The sequence below is a fragment of the Podarcis raffonei genome, chromosome Z (assembly GCF_027172205.1).
Source record: "Podarcis raffonei isolate rPodRaf1 chromosome Z, rPodRaf1.pri, whole genome shotgun sequence".
NCBI lineage: Eukaryota > Metazoa > Chordata > Lepidosauria > Squamata > Lacertidae > Podarcis > Podarcis raffonei.
Window position 1 is genome coordinate 32489438 of NC_070621.1, and position 14927 is coordinate 32504364.

At 44.8% G+C, this 14927-nt stretch overlaps 1 protein-coding gene across 1 annotated transcript; it reads left to right on the forward strand.

Annotated features, from left to right (window-relative positions):
• Positions 1–730: 730 nt before the first annotated feature.
• Positions 731–14684, forward strand: LOC128406638 (uncharacterized). The gene is made up of 7 exons (XM_053374177.1): positions 731–1453; positions 4211–4331; positions 5719–5903; positions 6202–6401; positions 7379–7526; positions 12111–12244; positions 13128–14684. The coding sequence occupies exons 1-7, from the start codon at positions 1396–1398 to the stop codon at positions 13842–13844; spliced, it is 1563 nt and encodes a 520-aa protein (XP_053230152.1). The 5' UTR covers positions 731–1395; the 3' UTR covers positions 13845–14684.
• Positions 14685–14927: the final 243 nt, after the last annotated feature.

Sequence of the window (14927 nt, forward strand, 5' to 3'; positions counted from 1 at the left end):
TGGACCACTCTGACCTGTGAACAGCAGTTGGCCCTCTCCCTCATTGTGTTTAGCTGGTCATTGAAGTCCTTTAATTACAGCAGGCTTTTATCATATAATGCAGGTAATGTGTTCATTAACACAGGAGTAGGGAGGAGGTTTGCTGATCTGTATCTGTTTATCATGCAGACTTTATCCAAAATGGTTCTTGTTTAATTAAATTTGAATGATCTCAGCCTGGTGTGGTGATTTGCAAAAATAATCTCACTGTTTTAGATTTTCCTGACAGTGGCAGTGATTGCGTCTTACATATCGGATATGGTTATTTCCCCACTTCTTTCTTATTCCCTTTTTCCTATTTACAGTGCTGCTATTGTTCTTGGTTAAAGGTAAAGGTAAAGGGACCCCTGACCATTAGGTCCAGTCGTGACCAACTCTGAGGCTGCGACGCTCATCTCGCTTTATTGGCCGAGGGAGCCGGCATACAGCTTCCGGGTCATGTGGCCAGCATGACTAAGCTGCTTCTGGTGAACCAGAGCAGCGCACGGAAACGCTGTTTACCTTCCCGCTGGAGCGGTACCTATTTATCTACTTGCACTTTCATGTGCTTTCAACAATGAGCAGGAACCGAGCAACGGGAGCTCACCCTGTCGCGGGGATTCGAACTGTCGACCTTCCGATCAGCAAGTCCTAGGCTCTGTGGTTTAACTCACAGCGCCACCCGCGTCCTTTGTTCTTGATTGCCCACCATCAAATAGCCATTGCTCCCAGGCACTTCTACTTTATAAGTTTTATTTGCTTGGGGTGGGAAACAGAACCATTTAAAATCATTGTCTTTGCATGTGAATGGCACAGATCATCAGGAATACACATCCCCCATGGGAAAAACCAGGCACCCAGTCATCACCCTCACTCTCCCTTTCCCTTTTTGCAGATGTGGATGACCACATACAGGTGAAAAGTTGGCAAGGGAAGTATTTGCGAGTGGGGATTTCAACCTGGATCTACCCAGCCCTAGTCCATCACTCTGTTAGTCTGCCTTTGCAAAAGGAGCTCTGTTTGACTGCTGAGATTAAAAGGGGCAGGTATAAAGCTTCCTTTTTACTTTGAATCAGGTGGCTTGTTGTGACGTTTAGTATCCACAGCATACTGGCTCCCAACCAGCATTCCACTCACAGATCATGTGCACATAAACAAAAGGACTGTCCTTACGCACCCTTTTCCTGCTCCTCCCCCTGTTCAAAAAGAATTTGCTCGCTAATCCTTCACTTAAGTAATTGGTGTGCAATGAGAGAACTCAGTCTTAAGGTGTGGTAACTTCAGGAATTCATCCTTCCACATTTGCCCGATTCATATGATTCAAATGCATGGCCGCGAGACAGATGGAAGGAGAGCAGAGCCCGCCAGCCAGGAACCATGGCCCTTGCATTGTGGGCTGCATTTTTGCTCTTTATCGGTCACTCCTTCCAACTTGGTAAGTCTTTGATTCCTTAAGTTGGTGAAGAAAAGTTGACTAGCTGTTCTTGGTTCCTAGTGCCTGGACCAGGGATGGGGAACTTGGGGACTCCTCTGGAAGTTGTGGGACTCCACCTCCCACCAGCCTCCCAGCTAAGATGAAGGATGATGGGAGTGGTAGCCCAACAACATCTGAATGGCCATAGCTGCGCCCACCCCCATTTCTGGCAAAGAAAGAATGTGTCCTGAAGGCCTTTTATCTATTTGTAGATAAAGGTCCTTCCACGGCTTTGGGGGGGGGGATATAAGCCAAGAAGTAAATCCTATTTTCCAATAAATTCATGCATGCAAGCACAGGAATATGTTGCTTTGATAACATCAAGCAAAAACTGGCAAAAGGCAAAAGGTCAGCCAAGATGAAGTGATGCAATTAGGTAATTTTATGTTCTGAAGGTGATAATTATGAGAGAGTCATGGAATATATGTGCGTCAATTAATTTTAGATGACCATGTCTATTACTTATATCAAAGTGTGATAAGCAAGAACTGCTGAGTTCTGGGGTCCTTATTCTGCTGAGAGAGCCGTGGGTGTCTGCCCCCAAAGCCCTGACCTGCCCACACACTGGTGAGGTGTTAATGAGGTTCATATAGATTCACATAGATCACAGACACCTCGTTTGATTTGTGCAACATTCTAGATCTTCGCAATTACCAGGACCCAGAATTACAAGGCATTAGGAAGTTGTGCTATATATGCAGGCATTTCTGAGTATTGCAACACAAATTTTGACCTTGGATAAGTCAAGGAAGTGTCCTGCCCTATCATTGGTTTAAGCTGATGGCTGTCAACTGAAATGATCAGCTGATATTTCCTCAAAGGAGAGGGTAAGGCAGGGGTCAGCAAACTTTTTCAGCAGGGGGGCGGTCCACTGTCCCTCAGACCTTGTGGGGGCTGGACTATATTTTGAGGGGGGGAAATGAATGAATTCCTATGCCCCACAAATAACCCAGAGATGCATTTTAAATAAAATGACACATTCTACTCATGTAAAAACATGCTGATTCCTGGACCATCCGCGGACCGGATTTAGAAGGCGATTGGGCCGGATCCGGCCCCTGGGCCTTAGTTTGCTTACCTATGGCGTAAGGGAAGGGTTTAGGGGGTATCTTCCTGAAAAGGCAATCTACCTGTAAATTGTGGAGCTAGAGGTGGACAGGAAGGAGGGCAGCAGAAAAGAAAGCAGTTCTACTTAGTACGGAGGCAGCCACAGTCAGAGGTGAAATGTGTCAGGAAATTAGAGAATCAGGTCAATGCAAAGAAAAGTTGAAAGCATCAGGATACCTTTAGCTAATTGAGGATTCCCTCTGTTCCAATCTCCCAAGCCTCCCAATTCAAAACTGTTTTCCTCAACAAGAAGAAGAAGAGTTTGGATTTGATATCCCGCCTTTCACTCCCTTTAAGGAGTCTCAAAGCGGCTAACATTCTCCTTTCCCTTCCTCCCCCACAACAAACACTCTGTCGGGTGAGTGGGGCTGAGAGAAGTGTGACTGGCCCAAGGTCACCCAGCAGCTGCATGTGGAGGAGCGGAGACACGAACCCGGTTCCCCAGATTACTAGACTACCGCTCTTAACCACTACACCATACTGGCTCAAACCCCTATCCTTTCAGACCCCATTCCTTCAGGCGAATTCATATCCATTTAGGAAATGTTACCTTCAGGTACACAGAAAAAAACTCTGCACTGTTGCTTTAAGAGCCACCTAACCTGTAGAACTGGATTTTTAGAGCTCTACCAGGAAGCTGCACAGAGCTTTGCTTAATAAAGCTGTTTCTTTAACCATCGGCTGTGTGGAGCAACCACCACCACCACCACTACTACTACTACTATTATAATTATTCATTTGTTCCCCACCAGTCACTCTGGGCAGCTTAAAGCATATGTCAAAATATAGTAAAACCTTAAATCTTAAAAAAGCTTGCCTATACAGGACTACATTCAGATGTCTCCTAACAGATATCTGTTCAACAGACAATACACAGCATACATCTGCAGCCTGTATAACGGGTGGGGAATTGGCCCATTTGGGTGGGGCTGCCCACTTGTAGCTCATCTGACATCCGGTGATTCAAAGTTCCTTTGCAGTCCTGCTACTTATTTGGTAGATCTTTGAAGAAGATCTTCTGCATCCTGGTATGAGTTCAAGCCAGATCTGCAAACCACAGGGTGGGTGAGACGCTAGATTCAGTTTGCCTTTAAAGGTGACCTTACTCAATCTGCTCTTTCTAAAACACAGCCATGATTCAAAATTCACCCTTCTGTGAATTTTGCAACACAGTTCTCCGGCCAAGTTATCGGTACAAAAATGTGTATGTTTGGGTAAAATTAGCGAATGCAACTTACAAACATGCATCGTATTAGAGAAAATAGCTTTGGAATCACGTTATATTAAGCTACATTGCCTAGAAGAATGCTGATGAATTTTCATGAGGACTTTTTAAAAAAGAAGCAAAATGCAAACTGCTGTGGAAATATGGAGAACTTAACTAAATACTGGGGGGGGGGGATGAGAAATGGAGAGAAACCAAAACCCATCCCAACCATCTCACTCTGCATCTGGGCCTGGCTTGAATCCAGCCTTTCCCATCCCCTGAATTCTAAGTATATACAGTATTCATCAGGATTTATCCTTTTCAGCTGAAAGTAGCATATTTGGAGAGCTCTTTCCTTCCAGAGTTCTTGATTTGTTCACTTCCCCCTTCTCATTCATTCTAAGGAATCCTGCTTCCTCCACAAAACGTGACACTAATTTCGGAGAACTTCTACACTTTCTTGACATGGCACCAGTCTCCAAACTCGACCAACAGCACTCAGTATGAGGTGGAGAAAAGTAATGGGTATGCTGACATTTTCTTTTCCAAGAACTACCTCTTTTGAACTTATACTGAACCAGACAATCAGTCCACCTAGCTAAGCGTTGTCAACACTGAGGGTCAAACTTGCCAAGAAGTTAACTGCGTGAGTGCAACTAATGTCCCTGGTTTTTGTCATTTGTGCAGCAGCTGTAGGACTGTGGAATGATGGGGAGGGTAAGTTTCAGTCTATCCACCCACACTCCCAGTGCAACGGTACTGACCAAAATCGCCGCTTGAAAATTATTTAGATTTTAAGAAAGGTCTCTATGGGTGTTCAGAGCAGTTTCCCTTGATGTGTTTTCTGGGGGTAGGGGTGGTGCATAGGTGACAAAGGAAAGGGGCTTTTCAGTTGTGGCTCCCCCATCTGTGCCACTCTCTTTTCAGAGGCCTTCAGGTAAAAACATACTTTTCCTTTCAGGCTTTTGATTGGACTACAGTGATGTTGCTTGCTTTTAGCTAGGTTGCCAATGTTTTCTGTTGCTCTTATTTCTTGTTGCTCCTTGTCCATTTTTTTTAATGAAGAACATATGTTTTGATGTAAATGTGTTTTTTTCTACAATGTGTTTTAGTTGTTTATGCTTATGGTCTTAAATATGTTGCAAGCCTTTTGGATGCCTTTGTGCGTAACAAGAAATGATCATGTTCAATAAATAACTACAACAACAGGGGGTAAATCAGTGCTCCAGGTATGGAGGTACACCATTGGCTCCATCCTGGCCACAGTCTTCCTGAAAGCAGTATCATTTTGATCATGACTGAAATCATGAACGAGAGATTAACTTTCAGGGAAAGCCCTGGCCCAAGCCATGTTGCCGCTAGAGGCAAAACCCCAGATGGCAACCCCTGTGACCTAGCCCTCAGCACCTTCTGGTGGCCAGCACTTGGCCCTGCCGGATGCTCACTGTTGCTGGGTGCTTGCTCTTTGCTGCTCCTCAACCCCACCGCTGGCACACTCATGGATAGTAGCAGCAAACCTATACTTACACTTGGGCTGCCCCAAAGAGGGCAAGCAAGAAGAAGGGGTGCGCAGAGGATCCTGCCACAGCCTCCCATAAGCCTGCCACTGCAGCTGCCAGAGTTGAGGAGCAGGAGGCAGCAAACACCCAGCAGAGGGTAGCACTCTGCAGCAGCGAAGGGCAGGAGCTGGCTTTGGGGGCAGCAGCTCCACTTGCGAGGCGGAAGGCATGATGGTGTGGGGGTAGGAGGTGCAGCCCCCCGACGAGCCTCTTGCTTGTCTTGCCACTTTGGGCAGTGGTGACTCTTCCTCCTCTCAGGGTGCTGCCCTTCACAGACAGGCTGGCTGTGGGTAGAGTGGAACAAATGCTAAGACAAGAGATGTCATGGTACTATTGCATCTTCTGCTTCTAAGTAACAGATCTTATCCTGACTGGATCAAAGAGCCGTCCTGCAGAAGAAGGAATCTCAGAGGAAACCGAAGCTGCCAGCTTCATCTGTCAGACGTTTTCAGTTTTTACCAAGCCAGGGTGAGAGCCCAGGATGGAGGCAGGTGGTCAGAATGGACCTATTCGGATTGGCTGCAGCCATACAAAGACAGTAAGGAAACTTTTTCTGTTGAAGACTTGAATTGGGTTAGGTGACCATGCATGTGCTACTTTGCAGAAGAAAGGCGACTCCTTCTGAAGGGGTGTCCTGTCCATCTCTGGTTTAAAACATAATGTAATGTAAACATGGATTTAATATGGCACGTCGTCTAGTCCTGACATTCAGAAGAAAGCGCAGAGATTAAAAGTGCTGACGGTGGCGAGATCTGAATTGCCTGTTCTGCCTGGGGCACTGAAAGGTGAAAGGGAACCAGCCAAATGTATCTCCTTCTTTTCCTCTCTCTTTACAGCTGTTGTTGGCCCCCTCATTCTCTCTCTGGCTGCTGCAGATCATAGCATTACGGTATCCATCTCTATGCCCCAGATCCTACTGAAGGAAAATGACTCATTGGATTTTACATCCCTTCTAAAGATCCGGATCATCCTCAGTAGTGAAGGGGGAGATTTCCAGAACGTAATGTTGTGTGAAGATGAACTGAACAGCTGTTGGGTTTGTTGTTGTTGTTGTTGTTGAACAAGATTCTCCCTTTCTTTGATGCCCATTTCCTTGAACCAGGCAGATTGTATTGAATGGGTTCACACAGGGGTGGAGAACCTCAGGGCCAGAGGCTGAAGGCATCCTTCCTTGGCCCTTGAAACTCTGTCCTGGCCACCCTACTCATTGTCCTTGCTTTGCATGCCAAGTGTTTTTGCCTGGCTGGAATGTTTCCCTTAACATCGATAATATTTCTTGCTTGCCTAGATGGAAGATAGTAGACACTAGCCTATTATACAAAAGGGGAAGTTGTGTTTGTTGGTCCACCCACTTTTGCCCTGGCCCCACCCAGCACTGGCATATGGCCCAAAAGTGCTACAATTCTAAATTGTTTAATGGTTAATCCATCTTTGCAGGGGCCTCTGGGAATTGTAGCTGTGAGAGGAATAGGTGGTGTCCTAGCAACTCCCAGCACCCTTAGAAAACTGAAATTCCCAAGATACTTTGGGAGAAGCCATGACTGTTTAAAGTGGCATGAAACTGCTTTAAATATATAGTGCAGATGGATCTTAGTGGAACTTATTTCTGAGAAGAGATGCATAGGACTACAGTGCAACCGGGTTTTTTTTCTTTCCTTTTTGTAGAGGCTAGATTTGGACCAGGGATTTCCTGATCCACAACTCAGTTTCTTAGCCATTAGGCCACACCAGAAATATCTAATTGTGGTTTTCACTGACCTTCCTCAATATGAATGACCACCAGATCCAATTGGAGTACTGCTCCCACCGTCCCTGGCAACTGGCAATGTTGGCTGAGGCTGATGGGAGTTGTAGTCCAACATCTGGAGAGTACTAAGTTGGAGAAAACCTGTTTGCCTACAGCCTTATCTAAAGGCTTCCAGTTTAAAAACTGACCTTAAAAGTGACGCTAGCCTTTTGTTGTTTCTAAGAGCATGGAACTGCTTTGACACCCTATGTGTCTTCTTTCCCAAGATGGATAGCAAACAAAGAAGAATAAATGTAACAAAACACACCTTTAAGAATGTGAAGCCAAATACCAATTATTGCGTCAAAGCAGAAGTTGCCAACCAACCAACCAGGGAAGCTGTGCAGTGTATTAAAACGCCACCTAGCTCAACAGGTAAGAGACAAAGAGGCTTCACCCCCACTCACTTTGGACTGGGGTAATCTACCTAATCTTTGCTGTTTTTGTGCACCACCCCAATATCTCAATGTGCAAGAGACTCCAGGGGTGCCTGTGCTTACCCAGGGTTCAGTTTCCTAGGAAGAAAGGTCAGCAGAGACTGTGCTGTCTTTAGAAGATGTGGCTTTATGTGGCGGCTAAAGAGATTGAGGTTGAATCCTGACAAGACAGAAGTACTGTTTTGGGGGGACAGGAGGTGAGCAGGTGTGGAGGACTCCCTGGTCCTGAATGGGGTAACTGTGCCCATGAAGTACCAGGTGTGCAGCCTGGGAGTCATTCTGTTGTTTTTTTTATTAAAATGTTTATTAAGGATTTTTAAAAAAAATTATACAGAAGAAAAAACAGAAAGAAAAAAAAGACAAAACAGAAAAAGAAAAAGAAAAAATACATTCTCAAATTTTTAACTTTCATTACCTTCTTTTTTTGACCTCCTCCTCCTCCCCTTTCTTGTATCCTGGTTAATAATTTTCACAGCAAATCCTATACATAATTCATAATATTTTGTCCTTACATTATCTTAATCTATTTTCATCTTGTCTTATAGCAAACCTTGAAACTTAAAGCTTAAATCTTATTTTGACCGACTTTTCATAACCATACCATTATCCTAATTCTTTGCACATTTTTACTAGAACCAAGTAGTTCCATGTCAACATTTTTTTTTAACATTCATCAATTATTTTAAAGCAGTCCTAATGATTAAAAAAAACAACAAGTAAAACTATCCAATCTTCATCTAGCGTCTCTTTCTCCTGGTTCCGGATTTTGTCAGTTCTTTTTGTCCCATTTATCTAGCGCATTAACCTGGTGTCCTTATGTCCGAGGCCCTCAAGTCTCTTCCATGTCCCTTCCGCAGCTCTTCTTCATATTTTCCTTCCACTCGTAGGAACTCCAGCTTAGTAATATTTTTGACCCTTTTCAACAGATCAGCCCCATTTCCATAGTCCAGACTAAACTCCATGTGATATTTAAACATCTGTTTCAAATTCCCTCCAAAATTAAAAGCCCCCACAGCTCCAAACATCTGACGACCCGTTATCAGACTCAGAAAGTCCACACATCCCAGCATGGGAGGGTCATTCCAACCCCCCATTTCCAAACCAAACTTAACTTTATCTTTCCAAGCCTGGTTTTTTCCAAATTCATTTATCAAATCCAAAGGCTCATGATCCTGCCGGGCCGCAGCTCCCTCCATTTCTGACACCCAGGATTCAGCAGTATCCTCTTCTCTCATCTGTGCTGTCATAGCACACTCCTGTTTTAGTTCCTGGGTAGGCTCCATGTAGTTTCCTACTGCCTGTTCAAAATTTCTGGTCGCATTAGTCATCAAGTCCGTCTTCTGGCTTAGCTGATCCAATAGGGCATTTATTTACAGAAAGCACCCAACAGAGCTTCTGAAAACATTGTCCTTCAAGGTCACAAGTCCTTTCCCAAGGTTGTAATCTGTAACAGCTGCAAGCTCCTGAAGTTGGTTACAATTTCACAGTCTCCCTCTAGGGGGATAACTTGTTTATTTTTTCTTTCAAGAACAATAGCAACAAAGTTTCTTTTTTAAAATATTCAGTCAATATTTGTTCCTTTAAAATGCAAAAGGGAACAATGGAGTCACTATGTTGCTTTTCTTTTAACTATCTGTCAGAAACATTTGTCTCTGGTCAATGAGCTTCAAACGTCAGTCCTGACACTCCGCTCCAGGATCAGGACGGTGGAAAGTTACTTTACTTTAAACTCACTTCTGCAGGTTTAAACAATCCAAAAAAAGTCCCCCTTCTTCTCCTGCTACTGAAGGGGGGTTCCACGATTTTAAATGATGAAAGCCAGTCCTTTAAAGGTGAATTTCTATGCTCTAGTTACATTGTCTTTGCTTTATCTAACTACAAAGAAACAGAAGGCTGACTTCCTGTTTAGACCTTCCCGTTTCAGTACCAAATTGAGGTAAATTTTAAGTCCAATTCCTCTTTGCTGGCCAATCCTTATTTAAAGTCCAATTGTTCGAGTTTTAAGTACTCACGGGTGATTCTTTAGATGCCAAATTGTCCCAGGAAAAAGGCAGCGCTCTCCGGCAACGGCTATGCAGCTTCGCTCCACGGAAAAAGCAGTAGACTCACAGCACCGCGCCACTTCCCCCTCTTCGCTCCGGAGCCCGTTAGTGGGTTCCTTTGCGGGTTGGGGGGGCGCTAAAGGTGCCCGCCGAGTCCCATGGTCACAGGCTTCATCCGCCTGTGATTTTTGAAAGGGTCCCCGCTTCGCCGTAGCGGAAAAGACCCGTTTCGCGTGGAGCTGGTCCCTCCGGTTCAGAGGGAGGCCGCCATTGCTGATGGCGCCACCCCGGAAGTCCTGGACTCACGAATGACGCATGGAGGTACAGGTCAATTCTGTGTCCAGGGCAGCTGTTTACCAGCTCCATCTGGTACGCAGGCTGAGACCCCATCTGCCTGCGGACTGTCTCACGAGAGTGGTGCATGCTCTAGTTATCTCTCACTTGGATTACTGCAATGTGCTCTATGTGGGGCTACCTTTGAAGGTGACCTGGAAACTACAACTAATCCAGAATGCGCAGTGACCAGGGAGAAGAGTCGGCGGAAGAAGATTGGAAGAAATTTAAGGACTATTTACAGAAATATTGTAAAATTAAAGAATGTTGAATGATGTTGGATTGAAATTAAGGGGTTTCCAGCTGTAATGTTTTGAGATAAGGATTTGCTGAGTAAATAATTTGAATTGGAATACAAGAAGGGGAGGTATGAGGAGGTCAGGGAAATATGTCATAGAAAATTTAGTATTGAGAACTGTATGTGTGTTTTTTTGTTTTTCTCTTTTTGTTTGTATAAAATTGGAAACTTAATAAATATCTTTATAAAAAAACAAAAAACAGAATGCGGCAGCTAGACTGGTGACTGGGAGTGGCCACTGAGACCACATAACACCGGTCTTGAAAGATCTACATTGGCTCCCAGTACATTTCCGAGCTGGGGACGCGGGTGGCGCTGTGGGTAAAACCTCAGTGCCTAGGACTTGCCGATCGTATGGTCGGCAGTTCGAATCCCCGTGGCAGGGTGAGCTCCCGTCTTTCGGTCCCAGCTCCTGCCCACCTAGCAGTTCGAAAGCACCCCTAAGTGCAAGTAGATAAATAGGTACCGCTTTATAGCGGGAAGGTAAACGGCGTTTCCGTGTGCTGTGCTGGTGCTGGCTCGCCAGAGCAGCTTCGTCACGCTGGCCACGTGACCCGGAAGTGTCTCCGGACAGCGCTGGCTCCCGGCTTCTTAAGTGAGATGAACACACAACCCTAGAGTCGGACACGACTGGCCCGTACGGGGAGGGGTACCTTTACCTTTACCTTTCCGAGCACAATTCAAAGTGTTAAAGCCCTAAACTGCTCCAGTATACCTGAAGGAGCATCTCCACCCCAATCATTCTGCCTGGACACTGAGGTCCAGCGCCGAGGGCCTTCTGGCGGTTCCCTTGCTGTGAGAAGCCAAATTACAGGGAACCAGGCAGAGGGCCTTCTCGGTAGTGGCACCCGCCCTATGGAATGCTTTCCCATCAGATGTCAAAGAGAAAAACAACTACCAGACTTTTAGAAGACATCTGAAGGCAGCCCTCTTCAGGGAAGCTTTTAATATTTAACAGACCATTGTATTTTAATATTTGTTGGAAGCCGCCCAGAGTGGCTGGGGAAACCCAGCCAGATGGGCAGGGTATAAATTAATAATAATAATAATAATAATAATAATAATAATAATAATTTTGGCTTTATGCGCAATCTCTGGAACATAACCCCTGCGTAAGTTGAGTCACCTGTATACTGAAAATATAAAAGTGGGATGGCTGTCTCCTCCACTCCTCTAAATATGGACTAAATTAAGATTTCAATATCTCTTTTTTTTAATAATATTTTTTATTAAGCTTTCCATTTTAACAATCCAATCAGATCACATTGCATATTCCAAATTATACAAATACATCTCATATAGTCCAAATATTCTGCCAAATTATAAATTTTTGTTGAGGCTTCCCATGCTTCAATTTCAGTGGGGTCCAATCATCTTATGTTTCCACTGCCTTGAGTTTACAATAGTTCCTTCTTTAAATCTTCCTGTTGTTATCCTTCCTAAGATTTCAATATCAAGGCCGTCAGGATTAGCTTTCCAAAGCTTAAACTGCAATGGACCTACTTATTCCCCGGGAAAAGCCCTCATTCACAATCCTGATACAATGGTACTTCAGTTTATGAACTTAATCTGTTCCGGAAGTCCATTCTTAAATTGAAACCATTCTTAAACCGAGGCGTGCTTTCCCTAATGAGGCCTCCCACGGCCGGTGCCCTTCCACTGTTTGGATTCCATTCTTAGACTGAGGTAAAGTTCGCAAACCGGGACACTACTTCCAGTTTTGCGGCGTTTGTAAACTGAATCGTTCATAAACAGGACTGTTCTTAAACTGAGGTACCACTGTAGAATAGAATGGTGTTAATTGAAGAAAGGTTATTTTTTTCTCCCAACTTTTCTTACCCCATTTCAGGTGACTACTGGACCCTTTCTGTTATAGTGTTGGCCTCTGTTTTTGGACTCATCCTGTTGAGTGGGGTTGGAAAGACTTTCCTTAAGCAGTACATGCAACTGAGCACCTCAGAAATGGATCTGCCCAAATCCCTGGTGAGTAGCAATTGTTTGCTTCAGCTTGGCACAAATATCAACAGATCTGCATCCTTTTTTGATAGAATGTATGCTTTGAGCCAACTCTCTTGTGGACACATACAGCTGTTGTTGTTGTTGTTGACAGGGACCCAAGGCAATTTACAGATAAAAATAAGAACAGCTAAAAACATAGAAAAAATAACAATTAAAAACAATTAAACGTGTGTGTGTGTGTGTGTGTGTGTGTGTGTGTAGAAGCTGTCAGTTCCCCCAAGCCTGTTGGAACAGGCTATTATTCTTACCTGTATCGTCCTTGGACATCAGTGTTTTGCATACCCTACAATTTTAAACCAGTTGCCACCTGTGAAAGTCTCAATCTACATTTGCAGCAAAGTGAGTTGGTAGTGAGGAGAATAATCCTGAAGTGATAGGATGAACTGTGTCATTTCAGACTGCAGGTGGAAGAAATTGCAGTCTTGAATGCTCCCCTCTGGGTGGGTGGGGGGAATCCCCTTGCAAGAAGACCTCTAGCATAGCAAGAAGCAAGCTGGAATAGAAGCTTTTTCACTGATGCTTTTATTAATAGGCAATGTTTAAAAAATAATGGGGGAACCTTAATATTGTGGAGCAGCAGATTGAAAAAAAACAGAACAAGCAGTGTGCCATGCATGGGAAGGCTCGGACAAATAAGAGAGCCTTCACCTGGCACCTGAGCAACTGGAGAGAGTATTCCACAAATGAGAGAAGCCCCTCTCTATCTAGTCACCACCTGTCTTGCCTTTGAAGAGAAGGACCTCTGATGGACCTATTTCTCCCCATGAAATTTTATGCGGTAGCATACTGCCCTGTTGAATTTCTTCCTGGTTTACATAGGAGCAACAATCTGTTCATTTGTCCACAGGTTTTTCTGAACAGGAATTCATCTGCTCTGATACCTGCACTTCACTTGGAAGCTGATTCTGTAGTTTTCATCTCAACTACTGTGCAGCTGCCCTTGGAAGATGGTCTGCCAACAGAGCAGGAAAACCCCCAGTTCCAACAGATTCCAGGCAGTTTAGGTGCTCAGGGATCAAGTGACTATTGTCCAAATGGTTTTGATAAGGGCAATGAGGACCCCTCTTGCTTGTCAGTTGCTGTTGTAGACTCCCTCTCATCAGGAGGGCTGGTGAGGGAAGATTATTCAGCTGATGAGGACTACAGAAGTGCTGTGGAGCTCTTGGAATCTTCTGAACACCCATCGCCATCACCAGGAGGATTTCGTTTTGGTGGCTTGGAGAAAGTCTCTTGGGAATGCAGAACTAGCTATAAAAGTGGCCAAGTGAGATGGCTGCCTTCATCTGGGGCTGATATTCCCCTCAGCTCTTTGAAGTTGCAGGCTCATCTAGACACACAAGGCCTTGTGTACAGTCCAGGACCTTTTGATCTAGTGAAAGGCTGCAATACCTACCCAGAGGCCCCAGCCAAGCAGGTCGCTGAGTTACAGGTGTACCAGGATCAGAGCAGTTTCTTAGAAGATGCGGAGCTTCGTAGCACCTCCAGCCTGGAAGCCAAAGACACAATGGCAATGAGTTTCCCTGGCTATGAACTTCACCCACCCATCCTTTTCTGTGGACCATAGTTTTTTGATGTGTCAAATAAGCAACTGGGAAATGCAGAAACCCCAGCTGCTGTCTCACCTTGTAGGAGAAGGTGGGAGCTGAAGAAGAAAGAGAGAGGTCTGTCCTGACGGGTCTTCAAAAGGGTTACTGGCCTCTCTTTCCCTCCCACTATATCCCACTATATTTTGCTTCCTGACATGCACAGTTCCACCCTCCTCCAGCTCGCCACCTCACCCTGATCCCTGGCAACTGATGCCTGAAATGGCTGTTTCACTCTGCCTAATGGTAGGGCAGGCACTGAGGATGGCGAGACAGCAATCTGACTCATGAACCTACCTAATCCAAATGTAGCCATGTAACTGGAGTGCACAAAGGAGAGCCAGAAAATTGTAAGAAGGAGTAATGGTAGAACTCCTCCTTCTCATGTGCCTCATGTGCACTCATCATCTTCCCAGTTCCCATATCAATGTTATAGAAACGGGGGTTCGCTTTTACAGCTGAAGTCCCACTCAAGGGGCTCAGAATTCCCCAAGGTCTGTTCTCAGAAAAATAAAAGGAGACAACAACCAAGTACTGTAAAGGTAAAGCAAGGTTGGCTGCTAAGCCTGATCCTTATTGAATGGTTGGAACAGAGATTCCCCCTCCTTCAACAGGAAGAAGAGCCGCAAACAACGTGGGTAGCAAGTTCTAAAACTTCAGAAAGTGTCCCAGCCTCTTTACAGAAAGACCACCCAGAAACGTAATAGAAATGTAATAAAAAGGGGTTGTTCTGTGAAATCGGGAGCATGCATGGATTACATGCTTTCCAACTTGTCTATCATGATATTTTATAAATTGCTTGTCTCACTCTGCCATTCATACTTTGGACACATTAACCATTCCTGTAGATATTGCAACCATCCCTGTCTCCTCTTCTTTCTTAGCCTATTCTTCTTGCACTGACTCAGATCTCTCCCCTTTTATACACAAAAGACCTCCATTTGGCTGGTTTCACCTTCTTCTGGCAAGTATCAAACCTGCCAGTTGCCCATCAGCAGTACATTTAGGAGTTCCTCACTACATAGGTGGCTGCTGGGGTCTGATATGGAACAAACTTGGCTCCT

What these genes read in the sequence shown, in the direction of transcription:
- LOC128406638 (XM_053374177.1), top strand. Translation starts at nt 1,396, where the DNA reads ATGGCCCTTGCATTGTGGGCTGCATTTTTGCTCTTTATCGGTCACTCC. An exon ending in CGGTCACTCCTTCCAACTTG is followed by an intron (nt 1,454 to 4,210) that starts GTAAGTCTTTGA and finishes ATTCATTCTAAG; the next exon opens with GAATCCTGCTTCCTCCACAA. An exon ending in GAGGTGGAGAAAAGTAATGG is followed by an intron (nt 4,332 to 5,718) that starts GTATGCTGACAT and finishes TCTGCTTCTAAG; the next exon opens with TAACAGATCTTATCCTGACT.